The 16,289-nt window shown below is 53.1% G+C and overlaps 1 protein-coding gene across 3 annotated transcripts in view; it reads right to left on the reverse strand.

Annotated features, from left to right (window-relative positions):
- RBM19 (RNA binding motif protein 19) overlaps nucleotides 1-16,289 on the reverse strand; it is a 142,684-nt gene that overhangs the window by 15,527 nt on the left and 110,868 nt on the right. For all 3 annotated transcript variants that reach the window (XM_024257175.3, XM_024257173.3, XM_054527651.2), the window contains exon 23: nucleotides 7,432-7,552. In XM_024257175.3, coding sequence (XP_024112943.2) covers nucleotides 7,432-7,552 — 121 coding nt within the window. The remainder of the gene's footprint in view (nucleotides 1-7,431; nucleotides 7,553-16,289) is intronic.

The following is a 16,289-nucleotide window of genomic DNA, read 5'->3' on the forward strand; positions in this document are numbered from 1 at the left end:
CCTCCTACTTACACACACACAGACACACAGACACAGACACACACACACACAGTGTTACTGCCCAGGCTTATAAACACCAGGGCTCGTCTCTGTGTCTCGGTCCTTTGCCCAGAGAGCATCCTCCCTTAGCCTGGCCTGACTGGAATGCAAAGAAAGTGGGAGTATTTTTGGCAACTCAGAAAAGGAAGAGAGAGTGCCCCGAATGACAATGAGGCCCCTCAACAATCCTATTTGTTGACTGCACGTGATGTGCCAGGAGCTGTGCGCCATCTCCTTTATAGGCATCCTTCCCTTGGAGCCCCACCATTTCCCTAACGAGGTGGGCGCTGTGGCCCCATCGTACCAATGACAGAGCTGAGGCAGAGCGACTTGCCTGAGGTCACAGAACGGGTATGAGGACACATTCAGGTAAAATGCAAGCAGCAGCCGCTCAGAACAGCTGATACAAAGACTCGGTACAGCAGGATGGTGGAAAACACAGGTTTGAATCCTGGCTCTGTGGTCAGTAGCTGGGTGCCCTTGGGCAAGTTACTTGACCTCTCTGTGCCTTAGTTTTCTCATCTCTAAAACAGAGGATTGCGACAGTACAGTAAATTGACAGGTTCATAGGTTTTTGGCAATCTCGCAACTTTTAGTGAAAAGACGTATAACAAACTCAATGTTACCACAGGCTAATGGATGTAAACAAGAGCTAAACTCCTACACGCTAATGTATTTCTAATAACAAAAACATCACCAAACTTCTGAATAAAGACACCAAAATGTCTAAATATTAAACACTGAAATAAATGTGAGCTATATGTACATTTAAGACAGATTAGTAAAAACAAGGAAGATAATGATTTACCCAACGATTCCAGTTCACGGCTGCAGGTGGCCAGAGCCTCTCCTGGCAGCTCAGGACACTGGGAGGGAACCCACCCCAGGTAGGGCACCGACCACACACATAACTGCACTCACCCACTCTGGGACCACTGAGATGTGCCAATTCACCTAGCGTGCATGGCTTTGGGATGTGGGAGGAAACCAGAGGACCTGGAGAAAACCCACATGGGGCGAACACACAAACTCCACAGGGTGAGCACACAAACTCCATGGCGAGAACACAGAAACTCCATGGGGAGAGCACACAAACTCCACAGGATGAGCACACAAACTCCATGGGGAGAACACGCAAACTCCATGGGGTGAGCACGCAAACTCCACGGGGTAAGCACGCAAACTCCACAGGGAGAACACATAACCTCCACGAGGAGAACATGCAAACAACACGGGGAAAGCACACAAACTCCACAGGGTGAGCACGCAAACACCACAGGGAGAACACACAAACTGCACACAGACAGTGGCCCTGGATGGGAAGCCATTTTTTTCTTATCAATTATGATAAAATGATGTTATCTGAGGACCTGTATTTACCTCCCAGGATTCTGCAGGACTCATACCCATGAAAGCTTGCAGATAGTACCTGGCCGCCAAGTAAGGCTTGACACATGAAGATTGCTAGTTACGGTAATGATAATTGGTATTATTTAGCTTGAACTACAAATTGAACGTTCTACTATGACCTAGGTGCCTCAGGGACCCAGGGGAGATGAGGCCAGTCCTGGGAGCTGGGAAGCTGAGCCCAGGGGCAGGGGCATTCTAGGGTAATTCACACTGGTGGGGCACCGACCACATCCAGGGCTTCGGCTGGTGCCAAAGCTCCACTCTATCTGCTCTGGCCACTTCCCACTGTCCCTGAGTGCGGCTCACAGGCTACGGTGTCACCGGCATCTTCCTGCCAGGCCCTGCCGAATGTTACGATGCCTGCCTTTCATTCTGTAGCCCACATTCTGCAGGGAGCTCTTTGTTGTGGCCTCAGAGCTCGGCAGCCTCCACCTGAGATCTGAGTGCCTTCCTGGCAGAGTTCAGGGCCGAGGCCGGAGCCAGGGGAGGGAACTGGGCATGGACACCACCTGCCCTTTAGGGTCTGCCAGGGCCCCGGGAGCTCCGAACAATGTGGATTTCACACAAATGAACTGAGTATTTTTCTCCATGGGAAAAGGGCACAGGGTGGGGAGAAGGGTCTGGCCAGGAGGGCAGGAGGCCAGCAGGCCTATTCTGAACATTTGAGGCTGCTGTGGGCACCTCCTGTGTCCCAGAGACATCAATCGGACAACGGGTGTCTCAGTGGGTGAGAGAGACTGACATCTCTAGTGCGCCTGCTCTGTGCTGGACACACTCCAGGCATCACCTCACTTTCCCAATCCAGTGTCACACTCCCAGGGGAGGACAGATAGAGAGGTAAACCTGAGTACTGTCCAAGTTCAACCATTCACTGCCTGTGTGACCTTGGGCAAGGTGCTTCATCTCTGCGTGCCTCAGTTCCCTCAACTGTAGAATGGGGAGATGAACAGCATCTCACTCATCGGTGTGGTGTGTGAATGACATGAGACCCCTCACTGCAAGGGATTTAGAAGAGTTCCTGGTCCCCAGTAAGGAAAGCTGCTACTATGGCTTTTGTTACTTTCCTGATCACCATCAAATCAATTCCAGAAGGGGTACTCCCGTTAACATCTTTCAAATGAGAAAACAGAAGCTCACAGGGCAGAGCGACTTGCCCCAGGACAACAGCCAGAATGCAGAATCCGGGTCTTGCTCTGGGACACATAGCCAGAATGCAGAATCCGGGTCTTGCTGACTCTAAAGTTGACGCTCTTTTTCCTAAGCTGGTGGTTCCTAAACCTTTTGGGGCCCATGATCTCCTAGAAAATCTGATGAAAACAAAAGATCCTCTTGCCAGACACACACATAGACACAAACGCAATTACCAGGCGTTCCCAGTCCCTTTGAGGCCAACCATACTGGAAGAAAAAGTTCCATGGGTTCTTAGTTAAAAAAAATCCCCATCTCACATCTTGCTGTATTCTACAGAGTGTGTTCTTTTGTTTTCAAGGGATTATCATGTTTCTTTGGAAAACAGTGCTGAAAAATGCAATGAGGAATTCAGACTCTGGCTCCAAACTCTCAGGCCACCTTCTTGCCCCCTCTTCCTGGTCCCCACAGGTGAGGCCAGCAGGGAGGTCTGACACTCTGCTGTGCTTGGCCCTGACACCTGTGGATGGGTCACATCCAGGACCATATCAGCATCCTCTCCAACCCGGGCACCGTTTCTCAGGGCTGCTCCTGCCCCCAGGAAAACACAACCCCTACCCGTGGCAACATGCACTGACATGTACGTAGGTCACCATACATGCTGGACATTCTCTGTCTGGTCCCTCCACATCCATCCTCTGTCCTGCTCCATCCCCGGAAAGCTGAACCCCACTGAATGTGTCACAGGGACAATTTGGGCCTGTGGCCGACAGGTGGGATGGCCTGATGGGAGGCCGCGGCCGGAGAGCCGAGGGCCGCAGGAGAGAGAGCTGCAGCTGTTCTGTCCCCAGCCCCTTCTTCCTGCTTTGCTGCTGTCCTCTGGCAGGGGCTGTGTGCCTCCACACTGCAGTGCCCACTGGTAGCTGCTCCTAGGTTCCTGTCCTCACTGGACCCCAGGAACATCACTTCCTCCCCCTGCCCTTTCAGCCCCTGGGGTGGTTAAGAGCTCTGACACTACTCCGCTCTGGGAGCCCCAGCATCCCGTTGCTCCATGGGCACTGCCTATACCCCCATAAGCTGCCATGGCATGACAGGGTCTTTCTATAAGGCTCCTGTGCGAATTCTGTTCCCTCCTGGGGCCTCGGCCCATCTCCCGTGGCAGTGGGGAGGGTCCGTTAGTGCTCATCTTTGACACACTCGGGGAGCCCAGAGCTGATGTCCCCTTCCAGAACCTGGGAGGACAGTGTTCTTTCAGAGGGACTCAGAGGGGTGGAAACACGCGGCTCTGACACTCAAGCCCGCCCTGAGGGGCCTTATCTCACCTATGCACGTCGGCTTCCTCATCTATACAATGGGGACAACGAAACATGCACATGACAGGGCCTTCTATGAACACACGCTGTGCCAATTCTGAAGGGCCAGCAGTGTTTGTCATTATGATTTGTTATTCATTCTCTTAGTTTCTGAAGGAACCCTGCAGATCTTAGGTTCATGGTCTGGATGAGTCAGAAGGGCCAAAGCCATGCAGTCAGTAAACACTCACACACCCCAGGTTTAGTGAGGGCCTGGGACTTTCTTTTTCTTTTTTTTTTTTTTTGAGATGGAGTGAGTCTTGCTCTGTAGCCCAGGCTGGAGTGCAGTGGTGTGATCTTGGCTCACTGCAACCTCTGCCTCCCGGGTTCAAGTGATTCTCCTGCCTCAGCCTCCCAAGTAGCTGGGACTATAGGCATGCACCACCAAGCCTGGCTATTTTTTTGTATTTTTTGTAGAGACGGGGTTTCACCATGTTGGCCAGGCTGGTCTCAAATTCCTGACCTCAAGTGATCCACCCACCTCGGCCTCACAAAGTGCTGGGATTACAGGCCTGAGCCACTGCGCCTGGCCAGGAGTTTTTTCTTGAGTGACGTTTGCTAGTATAACATAGTTGGGACCGGTGGGTGGGGTGGGAGGCTCTAGACATGGTCTGGAGATCAAGTCTGAACTCTGCCACTTCCTCGCTGAGTAGACATAGCACTGCCTACAGCTGCTACAGTTGCTGTGAGCACTGAGATGATGCTGGTGTGAGGACGGCCCTCTGATGCACAGTAAGTGCTTAATAAACACTAGTCATCATAAATTACTGCAGTGCTTGGCAGGCCTCAGTTCTCTCATCTGTGAAATGGGGCTAATAGTGCCCATCTCGTAGAGCTGCTAGGGAGTGAATGGGAAGATGTAGGCAAATGAAGAACTGTCTTTGTTACTGTTATCATTCTATCTGCCCCTGTCTGGGCCTTGGCGGCTGGTAAGTGGCTGTGGAGACAGTCAATCCCACAGAAATGCTGCCAGCCAAGTCTTTCCACTGTGGCGAGGCAATAGTGCTGTCTTTGGAACTCAATTTATTGAAGGGGGCTTCTCTCTAAGGCAGGGCAGAACCGCTAAGCCTGCACTCCTCGGCTGGCCCCGGGGGTGGGGGATGGGGGTGGTGGGGGAGGTGAGCCCCCGTCTCCACTCCGGGGAGAGTCCCTTACACAAACATTTGCCGACGGGCGCATTTGGGCTTGTCAATGGTTGTCGATAAGGACAGGCTCTCTTCCTGCACGTCAGGATTTGGGGTCTTATTGAGTTGTGAGCTTGCAACTGTGTATTTAGCCTTCATTTCTCTGGTTCCACATCTGCCTCAGCTCAAATATTCCCCAGTCTGAGACTGGGAGCCTGGCATGTGCCAGGTACTGTGCTGGGCACGGGGGACCCAGGGAAGAACTGATCACTAAGAGAGATGAGCACGACACAGCCCCCATGTTGGGAAGGCACGGGTCCAGAGAGGATAACAAACCGTAAAGAAATAAGTTACAACTTGGCAAGAAGGCACGGCGACAGAAGAGGAGAGTAGAGGATGGAGAAATTACTGATACCTGTGGAGGGGGAGGGAACAGGGAAGGCTTCCTGGAGGAGGTGTCATTCTATCTGGGTTTTGAAGGCATTTATCCGGTTTAAAAAAAAGAAAAAGTGAGGGGCAAGGCATTCTAAGCAGAGGGAACAGCTTGTGCAAAGGCACAGAATCCTGTCTGGAGTCTGGGGAGCAATGAACTTTGTGGAAAGGTGCGGTGGGAGGAAGGAGGAGTCTGGGAAGACCATAGGCACGGGCAGGAGGCAGTGTTCTGAAGCGTGTGTTAGCTGGGCTAGAATCAAGGGGCTTCCCTGCTATCTCTGGAGTTCCAAGTCCACTTGTGGGGGATGCAGTCCTGCTGCATTGCTGAGACGCTTCTTCTCAGAAGCCCAGTCGTTTCACCCTAAGCAAGACCAGTGGCCCCACTGGAAGGCTCCCATCTCCATAAGAGAAACTGTTCCCAAGGTGCTGCCTGGTTTGGCAACAGAGTTGCACCGGTCAGGTGAGGGAATAATCACTCCTGGCAGGTGTACACAGGATTATAGAACCTGTGTAGACAGGTTCCATATTTACACAGAGAAGTGGGGTTGGGGGATGCTGGCAGCAAACACCCCCAGTCTGTGCCCAGGTGACACCCGAGGCCCTGAGCTGCCCCACAGAGAAGGGATGGATGAGGGCACAATGGCGGCCCCATCCAGGAAAGCTCCTGAGACCTGGGACCCAGGCGACAATGAGGTGGGGAGGAATGCGGTGGCGTGCCAGGAAGACCTCAGAGCACCACGGGTGGCACCACAGACAGGACTGTTGCCTATCACGGAGCCTGGCTTTTCTGGGCATGCAAAAGACAGAGAAGCTCCCCAGCTGGGTGACCCATCGCCAAGTAAGCGGGATCCAAAGTGGGTGGAAAGCCAGCAGCTGCCCTTTTGCTGCCGGGCCCAGGCCACAGTGGAAGCACTTCTGTGATGGGAGGCGGAGCTGTGGAGATGGGGATCAAGGTCAAGTACCCCTTGATATCCCAAGTTTGGAGGGTGTGTACCCGACAGCAAGGGTTACCTGTCATACCTTCCATGTGCCCAGGGTGGAGCGATTCTTGGGGCTGTCTCACCCTCTCCTCACCTGACTCAACACAACCTCTCGGAGAAAACGAGGCCCTGCCTCGTCTCCCTCTCTCCTCCCTCACCTCCAGCCACGCCGGCCTCCCTGTTTCTCACACATACCGAGCTTGCTCCAACCTTGGGGTCTCCCCTGCCCCTGGCCTCCTGCTTAGGCAGCCCTTTGTTGGGTACAGATGTCACCTCTGCAGTGAAGCCTCTCTAGCCCACCTGATGAGGAATGTGTCCCAGCCTCTTCCACCTGAGCCTAGGGCCCTGCTTGGTTACTGTCATGTGGGTGCATGAGGGCACAGTGGGCGCTCAGTATTTTCTGGCCACCACCTGAATAGTCACTGAGGCCACGTGACACCACCAAGGTGGGTAAGAGGTGAGTGAGACCTGTGGGCATCAGCCCTCCAGCAGGAAGTGGATGGCGTCATGCAGGAAAGTGATCGGCAAGAGTGTGGTCCCCAGGGCTGGCCAGCAGGAAGGCCGTGAGCATCCCTGCCCTGCGGACACTGGAATCTGAACACAGAGCACTGTGAGGACAGAGCCAACAGCCACGAGCTGTGACCTGGCAACCTGGCAGGCAGGGAGGGATAAACACTCTGACCTCTGTCTCTTCCTGCCAAGGCCCCCAGTGACCCAACCCGACTGCAACCCAAAAGGGCACAGAACCCAGATACTTCTACACAGGCCAGCCTCCTGGCAGGGAGTGCCCAAGGAAAGTGGAGAGCAGGTCTGGAGGGGCTGCGGGAGGATGCCCAGCAGGAGGTGCTTGGCAGCCCTTGTGCCCATAGCCTGCTGGGTCGAGGGCAGTTCTCTCAGATGCCCCACCCACCTCTTGTGTTCTGCAGGGGGCCCATGAGTCAGCCCAAAAGACCATCCCGCTCCTACCGTGAAAGTGCGCGGCCGTCTTCCGCCGCAGGGCCTGCAGGGTCACCTCGGAGTCGGCCCACTCCAGCACCAGCCTCCGGCCGTACAAGTGGGTGCTGTGACACAGGGCGTTGAAGGCTCTCTGCAGAGGGACAAGAAGTGAAACTGCACATCAGCTGGATCAGCACGGCAGACACTCCACTCTGCCCGCCAGCTGCCTGCCCGCGTCTCAGATGCCAAAGCCCAGGTTCTGGCCCCGTGACATCTGATCTCTAGCGAGGGTTTGGGGAGCGGTTGGGCGCATCTATTTAATTAGTGGGTTGCATTCCCAGGGAGAAAGCTGCAAGTGACTGAGCAGTCAATATATCCGCCGTCTGGGCTGTAATTGGTGCCTGGGCCGAGGCAGCCGTCTATTTGCCGCGTGTCATCCGATCTGTGGAGGGCGACCCCATTAGTGGGCTTGCCTCCCACCCGGCTGTCTGCATGGCGGCCACTTGAGAAAGCCGAGCCCTGGCCAGCCGCCGGATGACAAGCGCGCAGGCCTCTGGGTGTCACCGGGTGTCGCTCTCCTTCACTGCCCTGGTGACTCTGTCCCCCACGCTGCTCTTGAAGGGGCCCCTTCTGTCTCTGCTGCCAGTGCCCTTTGCCTCCTTGCTGGTTCCCCCAGCCCTGCACTCCCAGCTCCCACCCCCAGCTCAGCAGCCTGGGTTCTGGCACAGGCTGTTCCTGCTTACTCTTTGCTGTTCCCGACTCCCACATGCTGCCTGGTTCCCTCTTTCTGCTTTTTAACAGCTATACTGAGACAGAACTCACATACTATATACACTGCTTGTCTGAAGACAATTCAATGCGTTTTAGTATAATCACAGAGCTGTGCAAAATGTCATCACATCCATTTTACAACGTTTTCATCACCCCCAAAGGAAACCGCACATCCCTTAGCTAGCAGTCCCCCAGCCCCTGGCAACCACCAGTCTGCTTTCTGTCTCTATGGATTTGCATATTCTGGACATTTCATAGGAACAGAATCATACGATAGTGATCAGTACCGTCTTAAACATTGCTAGGTCTCAAGTTCAATGGCACTGCACAGGGACGCCCTGACTGGATGGGCTCATCCCCAAACACTCCCATGGCACAGAGGCTGTAAGCATAGTGGCCAAAAGCTTGGAGTCTGAGGTCACCCTGCCCAGGAAGGACAGACCCTGCAGGTCCTAACTTGAAGATCTTGGGCAAGTTAAATAAATCTTCCTGGACTCTGTTTCCTTATCCATAAGATGGGTATGTTCATATATGCCAATCTCAATGGTTCCAGGGACAAAAATGAGTTAACAGCGTCTAGAACAGCATGGGCACACCATAATTACTCAATAGATGCTACTTCTCGTTGCTGTTGTTTTGCTACCGTAGACATCACATTTGCAGCTGCTTTTTCTCAGCAGACAGCTTTCGGAAAGGCATTGGTTTAAAGAGCAGTAGGCTCCAGGTGCTCGAGCATTGGCAGTGGAGAGCAACAGTGGCTAAGAAGGCCCTTTGCTTTGCTTCTGGGTTGCAGAGAGCACCAGTGGGTACAAGAAGAGGAGGGGTTTGCTGCTCTTGTTTCTTATATGCTGTGAAGAATCATATAACCGGAAGGGTCTGGATGGGAACCCATCCAACTGTGCTCCTTATCTACAATGTAGCTCTTATGGTCAGACCCTGTCCCGCAAGAGGGGCCATGTTGAGTCCTAACCCCCTGTACTTCAGTATGTAACCTTATTTGGAAATAGGTAGCTGCAGATGTAATCAGTCAAGATGAGGTCATACTCGAGAATGGCAGGCCCTGAGCCAATGACTAGTGTCATTGGATGGCCATGTGAAGACAGAGACACACGGCAAATGCCGTGGGGAGATGGAGGCAGAGACTGGGTGATGAGTCTACAAACCAAGGATGCCAACTGTCCCCAGCAGCCAGGAAAGAGGCACCAAACAGGATTTCCCTCGGAAGGAACCAATCCTGCCAGCACCTTGATTTTGGACTTCCGGCCTCCAGAACTGTGAGACACATTTCTGGATTTTTAAAATGTGTTTTGAGGCAAGGTCTCGCTGTCACCCAGGCTGGAGTGCAGTGGTGTGATGATGGCTCACGGCATCCTCGAACCCCTGGGCTCAAGCAATCCTCCCACCTTTGCCTACCGAGTAGCTGGGACCACAGGCACATGCTACAATGCCTCGCTAAGTTTTTTCTTTTTTGTAGAGACGGGGTCTCCCTACATTGCCCAGGCTGGTCTTGAACTCCTGAACTCTAGTGATCCTCCTGCCTCAGCTTCCCTAAGTGCTGGGATTACAGGCCTGAGCCACTGTACCCAGCCCATTTCTGTGGTTTGAAGCCATCCGGTCTGTGGTGTTTTGTTACAGTAGCCCTAGGGAAAGGACACAATACCCTTGGGTAATCAACTGCCACATCTTGAGCCTCCGTTTCCTCATCCCTGTTGGGACTGGCTGTGAGATTTACACAAAACGAGCACAGAGGGCAGCACATAATATACATTCAATAAACAAATGAATCCGAAGAGACAAAAGGGAGGTGACTGGAACATGCATCTTTTTAAAACTAGACATGCAGCCAAATTAAAGAAACGCTTTGTTCTCCTCTGTGCTGTTCTGAGAAGGACCAGGTGCAGAAAACTTTTTCTTTCCTTTTTTTTTTTTTAACTTTAATTTAAAAAACTCTTTCTGACTGCCAGCAGAGCCTCTGCATTTTTTTCCATGTGGATATAAAAATGCATCTGGACTCCGAGCCGAAATGGCCCATTCAGAGCTTTAAAACACACGCGTTCTCAGCTGGCGAGGCAGAGAAACGGCTTGACTGGGGGAGCTGGGGTTTTAAGATGGGGGGAGAGGAATTGGTGGGGAGTCTGGTGTGGTGGATGTTCCATCCTCGTGCCAGGGTCCCTGAGGAGCTGTGGTCCCGGGGACACGGTGGGGTGGGGGTGGCCAAGGGGATGCATCTGGTGAATGCTAGGCTGGAACTCTCAAGAACGGAATAAGATCCCAGGAGGTAGGTCTGGGTGAGAGGCTCCAACCCCAGCCTCTCTGATTCCCACTGTCAGATTTCAATGTTTCTTTCTCTCCCTTGGAAGCCAGTTCTCTATTCCTGTACCACAGAAAGCCCGAGAGATCTCTATTCATTGCAGGAGTCACTAAAAATTCCCTCTTCTGGCTTCTTTGCGACATCACCTCTCATAAATCTTTCTCTCTTCCCTCTGCACTCCTCTGACACGTTATTGGCCTCTCTCTGGAAGAGCTCTTCATGGTAAGGGAGGAGGTGGCATGGCAGTTTAGAGGGTGGGCTCTGCTGCTGGCCTGCCTTGGTTCAAATCCCTGCTCTAGTGCTTATGAGCTGTGTGATCTCAGGCAAGCTGCTGAACCTCTCTGAGCCCGAGCTTCCTCATATGTAAAAGGAGGGCAGCAGCAAAGAGTACTGAGAATTCAGAGAACTGTTAAGTCTGACACTTAGAACACTGTCTGGCACATAACATGTGTCACTTAAGATTGGCTGTTATGATGATGATGTATGCCTCCACTTTTCATTATCAGGCTAAAGAGCGAGGAGAAGGGAAGGTAAGACACAAAAGCTCTTTTGTATTTGAAGTTAGAGCACAATACGTGGTTCTCCAAAAATAGCAGAATTACCCTACTGAGTTCTAGTCCCTGCAGGTTAATATGAAATCAGGTTGCGTTCCCAAGTGCCCACTGCCTGGGTGGCTGGAATGTGGTGGCCTCAAACTGTCGCAGGCGGTGTGAGGACAGTGATTTGAGGCTAAAATAGGCCCTGGATAATCCAGAGTAATTGTGTTTCATTAAAAGAGCGTAACGAGAGCTTGTTATATTTGACACATTCTAGGGGCAAGGCAGGTGGGGAGGAGGAGGAAGATGCAGGCCCGGGTCTCAAGGGGCTTTCGGGTTGGCACAGAAAAGACTGTGAGGAGCTTGGAAGGTTCCAGCCATCACAGAAGGAAAAGCGCAAGCCAGAGAGGTCCACTAGCAGCTCCCTCCCTGGTGTCTGCCTACACTTGACCCCATTGAAACTTGACCTCCACCTTCTCCCAAGCGTTTTTCTAAACCTCAGCTGCAGGCATGGTGCTCCTCTGCCAAAACAGCCCCCGGGCTTGTTCATCTCAGGAGACTGAGGAGTTACTGCACCTTTGTTCCTCTCCAAGTCTGGCTCCTGCTGTCTGATTTTCCTTTTGTGGCATCGAAGGCCTTCTTAGCATGGATGATCCTATCTCCTAGCTCCACGGAACTCCAAGCATATGACCTCAGCCTACTCCTGAGAACAGATATTATTCTCCCATTTCAATGAATGAGAAACTGAGGCACTGGCCAAGGTTCGTATGCAGGTCAACTTCCTTCTCCTTCTTCCTTTTGGCCTCTACACGTTGTCTCTGGCCCCTTACACAGATGGCCCAGAGAGGGTTCTGCTCCTCCTGCACAGGCAACAGCCAGGCACCCTCCCTGTGCCCTGGACACCCGGCCTCCGTTTCCAGAACCTGCTCCCTGCCCCGTAATGCCTTCTGTGTGCCAGTCTTCCTGACTCAACCTCGAACCCTGGAGGGAAGGCGCTCCATGCTTAAGATCCTCAGCCTGGTGCTGGGGCAGAGGCCACTCAGTCAATGTTCACAAAGCACACTGTGGCGTCTCCTTCACTGGGTGTCTTGAGAACACGTCTCCAGACTGGGGTAGTTGGTTAGGCTGGTCCTAGCCGGTGATGGAGGGCTGGCTTAGATGTCCTGCCACAGTTCCCTTCAAACCCCTGCACTTTATAGACTACAAACGCAGTGGGGATAGGAGTATGTCCCGTTCTGAGAGAGCAGGCAGTGCCTGACCATCCAGACGAGTGGGACATTTGGCCTTTTGAAACGATACACAAATAATCTTGGGTCTGGCTCTGCTCCCAACATGCCTGGCTTGGGGCTTTGCAGGACGGGAACAGTAACCTGCACCACTAGGGCTCGAGAGATCGCATGTCAGACCCCCAGATGGTCTGCTGGAGAGGCCTGAAGATCCAGCACAGAACCCCGAGGATGCAGGAGTCCAGCAAAACGAATGTCACAGAAGAGAAGCCACCCCTGCTGTTGGGAACACTTCCTGCCATCATTGATGGCCAGGGCTGGTTATTCCTGGTCCCCCTTCCCCCATCCTCTATGCTTTAGGAGCCGACTCCACACAGTGTGACCAGGGCTCTCTCGGCCTCTGGTTTCTACTGAGGTGAAGCAAATGGGTGGCACTTCTGGGAGACTGGAGGAAAGAGGGGAAGAGGGAGGAGAGAGGTTGGTGCTGTGTCCCTCCCCCTCCCTGCAGGGCTGTAGCTCCTGCTAAAGGCCTCTCCTCGGCAGCTTCAGCCCTGGCTTTCCTTCCAACCCTCCTCTTGGCCCAAGGGAGACGACAGTTCTGGGGGCTTTGCCATCCCTGGGGAATCCCTTAGCCCTACCTACGCCTCTGTAAACACCTCTTCATTCACACCACCTGGGGGTGGGGGTAGATTCTGTTTCCTGCCAGATCCCTGGCAGGATCTGGAGTTCCTTTGCCTTGACCGGGGGACAGGTGGATTTCCTACTTCAGATGGGGTGTCTCGCATGCCTTGGCCCTACTCAGAATTTGAGGCCTACCCAGGAAAGCTCTGAGCAGGTCTAGCCAGACTCCAGGGCTGCCCTCATGATCCAGCTCTCTGGCTCTGCTGTCCTGAAATCACAGCTCTTTCAGCTCCTCTGACTCAAGCCATGGACTCCAGGCATCAAGAGGCCTGGCCTCCTGCCGCCTTTTCTGAATTCCCTTAGAAGGCAATCTGCTAAGGTGGTGTGGGGTTGACAGCCGCAGGCTAGACTGTGGCCCAGCCTGGCGGCCTCTTTCAAGAACTGGGAAGGCATTGGAAGGCTGCCAGTGCAGCACTGGGCCTGACCTTTCTGCAGCTTCCCTGGAGACAGACCTTCTCTCAGCAACAAAAGGCATTGCACGCCCTTGGCAGGACTTCCATCCCAAGGGGCTGCGAAGAACTGCCCAGGGCCACGGCTTCTGGGCAGAGCTGAGGACAGTATTCCTGTCTTTAGAACTCTAAGGCATTCTCCTGGCCCCTTCTGCTCCTCAGGGAGCTGTCTCTGGCAGAGCCAGAGGGCTGCATCTCTCAGCAGACGCTAAATCTGTCCTAACAAGGACAACACCAACCCCTCCGAAACCCGCTGTGCCCCCAACACCTAGAGTAAGTCGCTGGCACTGTTGGGGCCTCTCGGCAGAGGTGGTCAAAAAATTGAGGCCAAGGACTTCTGGGAGGAGGGTCTGCCTCCCTGGGGTGTTTTAACGCCATCACCCTGAGAGAGAGATAGATCCTTTCCTTCGCGTCCCAAGGCTCCCACTGTCCTGTGAGTAAGCTCTCAGCAAACCTCACTAGCTGCTTCCGTCCTCACAGGGTAGCTGTCTGCTAGGTAGGAGTTTACCCAGAATAAGTCAAGCTCCCTGCACAATCTTGGGCGACTCCCATCCCAGTCCCTTCCCAGAAATGACACCATGGAGCTGAGGGTGAACTTCTAGGAGAGACATCCAGGGTCCGCTTCTGGGTGATACTCTCTGAACTCTTCAGACAAAGAGGCACCTCTCCCTCTCATGCATTCATTCCCTAGCTCGCTCAGCTCAGTGCGATTCGACTCAAAAGTCTCCGGGGAGCTGACTGTGAGGCAAACACGAGATGAGGAGACAAAGGTGGGACACACTTCGGACCTCTGCAAGTTTATAGCAACCCCTGGGAGAGGAAAGAGAGCCACTAGGGAGAGAGGGCCAATGCCAGGGACCCAAGGGCACCAAGCCACAAGGCCACGGGCAGCACGGGCAGCTGAGGCTCTGGGCTCCCCTCAGGCACAGGCCTGGGCATGCTGCTTTCAATAAACTTCTCTGAGTTTTCACTTTTTCAACTGCAAAATGGGGGTGCTTCAGCCTCTCAGAGCTGCTGGGAAGCATAAATAAGACAGCAAATCTTCCTTTAGCCCAACGCCTGGCATAATGGGAAGGGCCTAATTCCTGGTACCTGTTGCTGGTGCCATTTGTGGTAAAGTTTTTTTTCTTTTTTTTTTTTTTTTAATTTAAATTATTTTAGGCTGGGTGCGGTGGCTCATGCCTGTAATCTCAGCACTTTGGGAAGCTGAGGCGGGGGGAATCACTTGAGGCCAGGAGTTCGAGCCTAGCCTGGCCAACATGGAGAAATCCCGTCTCTACTAAAAATACAAAAATTAGCCAGGCGTGGGGGTGCACGCCTGTGATCCTAGCTATTTGGGAGGCTGAGGCAGGAGAATCGCTTGAACCGAGGAGGTGGAGGTTGCAGGGAGCAGAGAACGTGCCACTGCACTCCAGCCTGAGCGACACAACGAGATTGTCTCAAAAAAAAAATTATTTTAATGCTGTTAAAAGGGAGGAAGGCTGTCAAACTTGGCTGGGAGTTTTACCTTTCCTTGATGACTAGTACTGCCTGCCTGATAAATCTGAAATGAGGACGTCTGAATCTGAGTCCTTCTCACTCTGATCTCTGTAGGACTGTGCAGTCCTCAGTCCGCACAGAAGCTCCAGGGACACAATTAGCAGAGGGGTCCGTCCTGGCACTGAGTCTTGGCCACAAGGGCTGCTCACCTGCCCGTCTGAGGAGGGCAGCCTGTCCTGATCCCAGGTCTCAGCCCATACATACGTGGGCTGGCCGAGCCTGCCTTGAAATGCAAGCTCGGGATACAAACACATTTTCAATTCCTCCAGGGCTTGGCTGAAGAAAACTTGGCAAAAAGCCCACAATTACAAAACAGTCATGAGCACACACACGTCACATGCACACCTGAACAGAAAAGTGGGGACAAAACTCCAATTCCTCAATTTGCTTTCGGTTAACGCTTTGGGACACACAGGACAATGGACACCTAGGTTTCAGGCTGCAGCACCCTTGATCCCCAGGGGCCCAGAGGAACACTCAGCCACCCTCACTTCTTTGGTGTCACGTGCCACAGCCTGTGTTAAATGCTTTGCACGCAACATTCTGCTTCATCTTCACAAACGCCTCAAGGGCAGCCTTATTATTGCCCGTGTGGGGACAAGTCACTTGGGCTAGAGGGATCTGAAGTCCCTTGTCCATGTTCGCACAGCTGCAAAGAGGCCGCTTGATGTCACAGGCCACACTAACCACCGTGCAGCACGCTCCTCCTTCTCTGCACTCAGTTTAAACAAACGTGTTGAATGCACACCACTGACAATCTAATAGCGATGGTTTACTGTGCGCACGACACGGCTCAGCACTGTGCTGGGTGCGCTGGGCACCCGGCGAAGAGGAAGGCTGTCCCTGCCTTAATGAGCTTTGTCCAGCTCGCTCATCACTGGTCCCTTCCACTCCAGGTCCTGTTCGGCTAGAATCTGCCAGGTGAAGACGGTAGGCTCACAGAACATTCCTCGAGAGGCCCAGTGTGAGCCTCTGCCAAAACACTGGCATCCCCTAGGCTGGGGAGGGCCTGGGCCACATGTCCACATCCCTTCCTCTGCTCCCACCCTTGGCAGAGTGGAAAAGTGAGAAATGAGGAAGGAGACATTAACTGGTGCGACCCTACAATGAAAGCTGTGGTTGTTTACCACAGTGAGAACAGCTCTGCCTGCCAACGCCAACCACCATCACGTCTCCCTACTGCCGGCTCCCCCCAAGTGTTTATTTAAGCCAACACATTGCTCTGCTAATTGGATAACATTCCATGTGAAAATAGACCTTTTAAAACAACAGCAGCCGCGGCAAATAAAAACAGCTGCAACTGCAAAAGTACAAAGGCATGGCAGGCCTGGGGAAGGGAAAAATTAAAGGCGCATTGCATGGGAAAAAATTAATA

The sequence above is a fragment of the Pongo abelii genome, chromosome 10 (genome assembly GCF_028885655.2).
Source record: "Pongo abelii isolate AG06213 chromosome 10, NHGRI_mPonAbe1-v2.0_pri, whole genome shotgun sequence".
Taxonomy (NCBI): Eukaryota; Metazoa; Chordata; class Mammalia; order Primates; family Hominidae; genus Pongo; species Pongo abelii.